This window comes from Lampris incognitus, chromosome 3, assembly GCF_029633865.1.
Source record: "Lampris incognitus isolate fLamInc1 chromosome 3, fLamInc1.hap2, whole genome shotgun sequence".
Classification (NCBI taxonomy): domain Eukaryota; kingdom Metazoa; phylum Chordata; class Actinopteri; order Lampriformes; family Lampridae; genus Lampris; species Lampris incognitus.
In genome coordinates this window covers 28,781,283-28,790,049 of record NC_079213.1, presented here as the reverse complement: position 1 = coordinate 28,790,049, position 8,767 = coordinate 28,781,283, and the positions used below count along the sequence as shown (strand labels likewise).

The 8,767-nt window shown below is 47.7% G+C and overlaps 1 protein-coding gene across 3 annotated transcripts in view; it reads right to left on the bottom strand.

Annotated features, from left to right (window-relative positions):
• Nucleotides 1-203: 203 nt before the first annotated feature.
• pawr (PRKC, apoptosis, WT1, regulator) overlaps nucleotides 204-8,767 on the bottom strand; it is a 76,754-nt gene continuing 68,190 nt past the window's right edge. For 2 of the 3 annotated variants that reach the window (XM_056276341.1, XM_056276340.1), the window contains exons 7-8: nucleotides 1,668-1,750; nucleotides 204-493 (exon numbers count right to left, since the gene is read on the bottom strand). In XM_056276341.1, the coding sequence (XP_056132316.1) occupies nucleotides 406-493; nucleotides 1,668-1,750 (171 nt within the window). In that variant the 3' untranslated portion in view covers nucleotides 204-405. Of the gene's footprint in view, nucleotides 494-554; nucleotides 1,751-8,767 lie in introns of those variants that run through there. The other variant, XM_056276342.1, reaches the window with a different exon arrangement.

Here is an 8,767-nt window from a genome sequence, read left to right as displayed (position 1 = left end):
TGACCACAATGTGTGTTTGTGTGTGTGTGTGTGTGTGTGTGTGTGTGTGTGTGTGTGTGTGTGTGTGTATGTGTGTGCGTTGAGAGCCAGGCGGCGGAACGCCACCCTGTCACTGTCACACCGCATTACCCATCCCGTGATACGGGACCATCGCATCGGATTAGTCTTTATGAATGCAAGTGAGTCGACTGAGAAAAGAGATAATCAAACTTTTATTAAATGACTTCATCTTTTGTACATGCATAATGTAATGGTAAGATAGATGAGTTTGTGGTGCGTGTGTGTGTGTGTGTGAGTGAGTGCATGTATGTGTGTGTGTGTGAGAACAAGGTGCCCAAAAGACTGTCTAAAACCTAAATATATTCTTTACCTCTCAGTGGGCTTTAAAAAAAAAAAATCACATCATCATGCAAAAGCTGTACATGGTTTCAGAAGGTGGGGCCGGTGAGCTACAGACAGGTGAGTGGACATGCTGTGGGGAAGACGCCATTTTCTGCGAGTAAACATAAGAGATGCATTGAAAACAGTATGTTCCTTCAGTTGATTTGGTTAGCATACAAAAAAAATAAAAAAATGCACCGCTGCACCTCATATATAAGTCTAACCGCCACACTTTTAACTGCAACTTGAAATCACGTAAATGCCTGAAATCCCAGAATGCAATTGGAAAAGGGCCCATACGTGCTACACAAAAAAAGTTATTACCTCAAAATATCTCACCGCTGACATCTACCCATGCTAAGATGCTAACGCCGAAGTGCCTAAAGCCCAGAGTAAGTCTACAGGCCTCGCTTTGCGTTCACCGGTTTATCGGTATTCAGAGTACAGTACAGACTGTTACTTCATCTATGTCTCAATTCACAAGCACCCCAAAACCCCCGCTGGGATCAGAGGAAATCCGCCACCGATGTGAACTGGAGAACGCGACTAGACTTGAACCTGTATGTAATGAAGGACACCGTGCTCCGAGAGGAGTCTCGCGTGCACCAGAAGGCACTTTGGCTGGTGGCCGCAGGGGCCGTTTAGACTAAACGATGCTAAAACACAAACTCCGGCACACAGCCCGGCCTTGCGAGGTCCCGGCGACCGGAGGAGCAGGAAGAACGGACCGAACAGAGATAGTCTTGTGGACACCCCTCAGACGAGAACGCAACACGGAAGACACCGTGTCGATCTGGGTGAACACTACACGAACAGTGACGGACAGCTCCGTGACCTTGACGAGAAGACCCTGTGTGCTTGCAGCCGCGGGACATACATTCATTATATTTCCATTTTCCTTTTTTCAGACTTTATTAAAAATTAACAATCTAAAATGGCCTATGTACAAGACATTTACATTAAATATACCTTTGCGGAAACCTCCCGTGAGACCGTGGAGGGGTTCGAAGGAAATTTAGGCCCCCCCGTCTCACTCAGTCTCCCTAAGAACTTGTCCTCGGGGGAAGTATTTTAAAGGCCGAGAGGCTCGGAGGACCACTACCTTACAGTTCCTCTTTCACAACATCCAGAAAGATGGGGGGGGGGGGGAGAAACAAAAAACAGAGAGACAGAATCAAAGAGATATAAAGGTCACGCTGACAGATGCGGGGAGGTTTTGGAGAGATGCGCCGCTCCTGGGGGGGGGGGGGGGTCGTGTTGGATCCTTTTGGTTGGTGAGGTTCTACCTTGTCAGCTGGCCGACCACTTTCAGCAGAGTCTTGTTCTCCTGTTTGAGCTGCTCGTTCTCGTCCTCGATGTCATCCAGGTCCTGCAAAGGACAAAACAGAGACAGTTCCCCCCGTCAGAAGTGTCTAGACGAGTACGGACGGATGAATATTCAAGACCCTGCCTCTCTAGACCTAGGAGGGCCCCGCTCAGGTTGAAGTGCGGGTCGGGGAGTTCAAATGAAGTATCACTCGGTGCCCGCCCGCCTTGATAGCAACAAATTAAACATTAACAGCTTCGATTAGCTGCAAATGAGAAAGCCCCTCCACCGCCACAGTGCTCTCATCAGACTGACACTCCTCATTTTCAGTTTCCTCCATCACCGGTCATGATGGAACAGCCGTTACCAGTGAACCTAACCGCACTAAGGGGCCTTCTAAAAGTCAGACTAGCAAGATCACAAGGACAGAGACACGGTGCAGCTTCTGCTCTACATGTTGCCTCAGCTAGCACGGAAATGACAGGGAGACATGTGGCCCCCACTCAGTCCCCCCCCCCCGTTTTTTCTCCCAATTGTACTTGGCCAATCACCCCGCTCTTCTGAGCCGTCCCGGTCACTGCTCCACCCCCTCTGTCGATCCAGAGAGGGCTGCAGTCTCCAGCCATTTCCTTTCACCTGACAGTGATGAGTTTCGTCAGGGGGACGTAGCGCGTGGGAGGATCACGCTATTCCCCCCAGTCCCCCCCCCCCCGAACAGGCGGCCCGACCGACCAGAGGAGGCGCTAGTGCAGTGACAGGGACACATACCCACATCCGGCTTCCCACCTACAGACACGGCCAATTGTGTCTGTACGGATGCCCGATCAAACTGGAGGCAACACGGGGATTACGAACCGGCGATTCCCGTGTTGGTAGGCAACTGAAAAGACTGCTACGCCACCCGGATGCCCCCTCCACTCAGTTTTGTTAACCTTTAAAAGTCAAAATCCCCCAAATATCCATCAGATAACTGGTCAATCACATCTGCATCCATAGTTCATCTTACACGCGCCTGCTGTGTGTGTCTTTTTTATGATTTTTATGAGACGGGCCTTTCCCCCTCAAAGCATATCAGGAGGGCGACACCGGGCCAGCAGTTCATCTTTATCTCTACTCTCTCCCCCAAATAAACTTATACAGTGAGCTGGGTTTCAATCTCGCTCTGCTCAGACGCCAGACTGGATCAGCTGTTATCTCCTGGTTTCCCATCAGGCCTTGCGGGAGCCTCTCTCAGGGATATTTCTGATGGCTATCGCTATGTCTTGCATAGAGCCTCCCTCTTATGACCAACTTCCTGTCTGTGTGATGCTATCAGTCCTCTCCTGACCTCGCTGCGAAATTGCCTCCTTGGTGTTTGGTGACAGCAGGAAGTGTCATAAAGACGAAAACGTCAAGATAATAAGAAAGGGGGAAAAAAATGCCCCACCTGCTGAAGCGGTTGCTGTCTGAGCTGGGCCCACCAAACTGCACCACAATATATTGTAATGTGACAATGTATTGTGTTGTATGTGTTGGTGGAGGCTGATCTCTCTTGTTTGGGTGGGAATACCTCTGCAGGGGAGGCCTGCGATTTGACATCTCGAAATATTTGAGACATGAAAGGCTATCACATCTCTCCTCCCCTGCTGACTTTCCCTTCAGCCAAAACCAGGGCAGCATTTTACCACCACCCCACACCACCCATGACCCAGAAAACAGGCAGCGGGCCGTGAGATGAGGAAGGACTGTTGACAGTTTGGGGGGTGAACCGGGAGGGTGTTGGGGTTGTGAATCATTCTAGTCACTGCTTGTCCAAGGGCATCAACATGAGTATCTCTGACCTTTAACCCTTGACTGCAATATGAGGAGGAAACGACCCAGACCTTTGAGGCCAAACCAAACAAAATAACAAAGGTGACCCCTGCTAGCGAGTTCATTACAATCTGTTATGCCACAGGAGTCCGCTCTCAAACCTCACAGAGAGAGTCCGCTCTCAAACCTCACAGAGAGTCTTGTTTCTGTATAGATTCATCTAGCGTCAGCGGTCGAGGTGTGAGACTAGGTTCTGTTTCCAGGGGTGAGCCATAACAAATCTGCATTAGCTTGGGAACTAGTCCATGGGCCAGACGATATTTCGGTACACTCAAGGTGGCAAAACTTACTTATAATTTTTGAAAGGATCCATGTCTGTAGATGATATTTTGGTATGATAACCATTCCTGAGTGGCAGCTGTATCACAGTTATCAGCTCATGAAGTTAACCACCCGCTAAACTAAATTGCATTTTAGACGCTGGTGCATATCCTGGTTTAGCCTCATGGTCAGGACATTTTTCAATGTTCTATAATATTGTCTTTGTTATCATTTTAAAGGGGACCTTCTTAGCTTTCATTCAAGCCCTGTTGTGGATATTTCTCACAAATATAGAGGTCACTTGAGCTCTTCAACCCGTCAATAACACACATCTTTCTGCAATGTTCGCCTAAACTATATACTTTCTTTTAGCCCTGTGGCATCTAGGAATATCAGGGACACAAAACACAAAAACTGGAATACTCACAGGACTGTAAAGATTCAGGAAATGTATAATATACCCATACTATTTCATTGTGTGAGGTGATTGTGAGCCTTAAATGAGAACTAGACCAAAGCCAGTTAGGTCACAAACTGGTCTCTATACATTTGTTTAAATACACAATCAAAATACATGATAAAAAGGAATACCATAGTGAGGTAATGAACTATTTTAATATTTTAAACAACATTGACATTTACATATACTTAGTCAATGATACATGTAATCCCATATCATTAGTGGGTATATGTAATGGTAATGGGTAGGGTAATGGGTATATGTGAATATGGTTACATTATTGTTATCAAGCTCTGGGTAACCAAGTCCAGAATCAACATCCTGTGCATCAATAGACTACTACCACAGTAATACCATCAGAATCCTCACACTGTCATTCATCAAACTGCTCGTTTCTCTCATCATCTGACTCCCCAAGTTCAAAGTCCAGTTCTGGACCATCCTGCTGTTTTTGGTTACTGCAGGTCTGTAACCTGCACATGTCTGTGCATGGAAGTCCATTTGACAGGCACATGCAGCTTGGCATTTTGCATGAATGCACACACTTGCATGTTAGCATTTCCAAGACCACATCTGGTGCAGGTGGGGAGCGCATCCAGTAAATGGCCAGCTTGCCTTCATCGTCTGTCCATCCATACTCAGTAGGGCTTGGCACCACAGGGTTAGCCTGCAGACAGCACTTCCATATTGCTGCCTGATAGTTGGCTCGTTGAACATGCATAAAGAGACAGTCTCTACATGGTGGCAGCTGGCTGGACTCAACCTCTCCCCTTTTGGTGCAGAAGAGCTGGTAACGCAGTTTGTTCACCTCAGCAGTGCTGCTATTAGCAACATACATCCGACAGGTGAACTGCTCAATTTTCTGGAACAGCTCATCACTCACATTCCATGTCTGTCCCAGTTGACTAAAAGTCTCTTGGCAGGAAGTGTGCTTTCTCACTATCTTCAGGGCATTCAGCTTCCCTCGACCAGCGAATGCACTGACAGTGTCGCAGCCTGTGAAGGCATGTAAGCCAATTAGGCTGTCACAGATGCTGTCTCCAAGTGAACTTGCCAGTTTGGTGATGTCAACAAACCGTGTGCGGTTCTGAGTCCCACACTTCTGGTAGATGGGACAGGTGATGTCCTTCTGGAAGCCAAGACAAAGCACCATGACATCAGTGTCCTCAGCTGTGATGATAACTGACTTTGAGCCCGCATTTGCTGCATGCAATGCATGCAGGAGCAGACGGGTGTCAGCTTCTTCATGTGTGGAGTGCAGTTCTGCTGCTTCCTCACACCCATCTTCTGTCAACTTGTAGCAGGTTTCCTCACAGGTCATGTACAACACCTTGCCATGCAGCATAGCTCTGTATCGTGGGAGTTTCCACTCTTCCACCAGAAACTTGATGAGACTGGTCTTGTTGGAGGAACTGCACAGAAATTTTCTCCACTGCTGGACGTGGTGTCCCCCTGCAAGATTCTTGTACTGGAGAGTGATGTCTCCACCCCGGTTCAGTCGTTCAGCATCTTTAATCGAAGTCTGGTGATAGACATCAAAAACAACATCAATCCTCCCACTCTGTGCTCCCTCATGGAGGACCTGGGTCAAGGCTGACTCTGCCACCTGTGCAAAGGTTTTGTTGTTGCCATTCATTTTTTGGACCAGGCTCATCCCATCAATGATGGAAGTAGATGGGATTGGGATGTCTTCTGCAGGAGATACATTCTTTTCAAGCTCTCTGGCAAGTGCAGCCTTGTTTGTTTTTCGTAAGGACCCATCAGCATTTGCCAGTGCCCATGGTAGTGGGCCCAATGGGTAGGCAAGGACATCCTTCAGATTCACCTTCCTGCTTTCAGCCACCAGGATCATGTGACTGAAAAGGTTTCTATCTGCCTTCAGAACCACATCCTGTGCTTTCTTTCCATGAGCTTGTTTTGTGCTGACATTGGAGAATGTTTTCAGACTTTGCGTGGTCATCTTGTCGTGGAATTTCACAGGTGGTGGGTCTGCATCTAACCTTGTTTGCTGGAATGCTTGGTAGGCCTCTTCTCCTTTCTCAAGAGCTCTCAAGAGATCTATGGTCACATCAGGTGGAGCCATGTTGCCAGTGGAGAGGCTAACCAAATCAATCTCATCAGGGGACATAGGATTGAGCCAGTTATTCTCCATAAGGTCCATGAGAGACTGGACATCTGCTTCATCTCTCTTGATCCTTGGACTCTGTAGATCTGGATGAGACCATTTGCACCTGCCTTGACCTGTCAGGTCTCTCAGCTGTCTGAGGTACATGCTTCTATACTCAGCTGTGAGATAATATTTGGTCACAGCTCCTGGCTTCAAGCTGAATCCCTTTGTCCCTCCAGTTGTTTGGGTGTCTTTGTTCACCGTTTCTTCTATAGCTTGGTCAACAGGGATTCGGCCAAAGGGATTGGTGGAGCCCAGTTGGACTGAGAAGCCTCCTTCCATGAATTCTGTGTACACATCTGGGTGTGTGATGGGCAGCTCAGACATCTGGGCGTAGTAGTAGGGGAGGTAGCGTGCATAATTCATCCTGTCATAAGCAAAGCACCATGGGATCATTGCTCGAATGCTAGCCAAGTGTAGCATCCAGTCTCCCTCTCTGGATGCTCGGATGAGCCCCAACAAGATTTCAACCATGTCCAAATAGGACATCCAGAAGTTCGAGAGGCTGCCGTTTCCACCTCTAAGGAACTCACGGTAGACTTCAAATAGATCCATGATGCGTGTACAAGAGCTGTTCTCGAGGACCTCCTTCAAAGCATGTTGTGAGACTTCTTTCCCAAGGCTGTCAATGGTCTTCAGTGTCTCATTCAGGTGAACCATATCATTCCTGTGAGTTTCTTCCAACCAGGACAGCAAACCATTCAAGGTCAGTCGCATGAGAGCCTCATACAGGAGCTTGTGTAGTCGCACTGCCCTGTTGTACTTGCGGCCATCCATAACACCAGCAATTGAGCCTTCTGCAATCATGCCAGACTCAATGCAGAGGTCTTTGAGTCCAGCATCTTGGAAACGCTTTCCTATTATTGCCAGCAGTGTGCAGATGGTGTGGAATACCCCAAGCCTAACGATGATATCATGGAACTTGTCATGGTGTTTCCATGTGATCTCGACAGCCTTCGCATACAGGGCTTGGTCAAAGACACAGACAATCTTCCTCAGGCCTAAGCACTGCATGATGCTGAGTGACTGGTTAAGCACCTCGTTGACAGTAGACATTTGTGTCGCTGGAGCATTGATGGTAGGCAGATAGCCTATATTGTCGGGGATGACCGTCATCTCTCCTCGAGTCAGGATGTTGAAGCCTGTCCAGCTGCTGACTGACTGTTCTTCTTGTTGTGACATGCGTGCTAGGACCCAAAGAAGGTTTTTCTCTCTGGCAAGCTTAGTATTGGCTGCAGTATCGGCATCTGACTTTTTGCTTTGTGGTGGCCCTACCCGTTGTCCAGCATTGTAAGTTGGTAACATTGGTGGGGGTCCATCAATGCTTCTCTTCTTTGTTTTGGGAACAGTGGGCATGGGTTGGACAGGAAGTGGGTTGACTGGCTTTGCTTGCACAGCAATCCCATTGACTCTGTGAGATGTTCCCTCACCACTGACAGTTTCTTCAAGACGGTCGATATTGTCCCCGGCTAAAGTTGTGAATATGCCAGGATGGATGTTAGCTGGAAGGGCAATGCCACTCCCTGATGATGAGAGTTTCTGGAGACACAGGGCAGTGTTGATCTCTTCCATCTGTGAATAGGACACACTGTGACCAAGTCGGTTGAGGATGTTTATCAACTCTACATTTCCTGTCAACGATTTGACACTGAATGGCAGAACAATGTGCTTGGAAGGCTTGGTATTTCCACATGTCACTGCATATACTATGTCATGGCCAAATGACTGCAGAAGGCACTGCACTCTCTGGGATGCATGATCAGGATCATTTGAGCCTGTGAGTAGAGAGTACAGGAAGATAATGAGCGACTCTGGAATGGTAGGACATTCTGCTTCTGGTTTGACTTCAGGCGGCCAGGTTTGAGGAACATCTTGACTTTTAATGTCTGCTCTCAATTTGATGGCTGCTTCAGCTATAACATCTTGTGCACTGACACTTTTCAGGGTCTGCAGCTCCCTTTTGAGAGACTGATTTTCTTTGGCAAGTTCCCTCATGGACAAGTTATTGGGATAGAGGAGGAATTTTCCTTTCTCATCAGGGAATATCTGCAAGGCTCCAGCAAACTCACTCTCCAGGTTTTGCCTTATGTGCTTCTTGGTTGATTCCTTGACTTGGGCAATGCCTTGGGAGTTCATTGAAGCTACCAGTCTAGAAGAGAGATTAGTCATTGTCATCACTTGAGGATTGCCAAAAAGCTCCATCCTGATGAAGAGGAACAGCTCATTGTATGCCTTATTCACAGCAGCTCCATACTGGGCTGCAGCATCATCATCTTCATTGCTGGCAACCTCTCCTTTGGAAACCTCTTCTTTGGTGTAAAGTCTATAGCATGACCTGTGG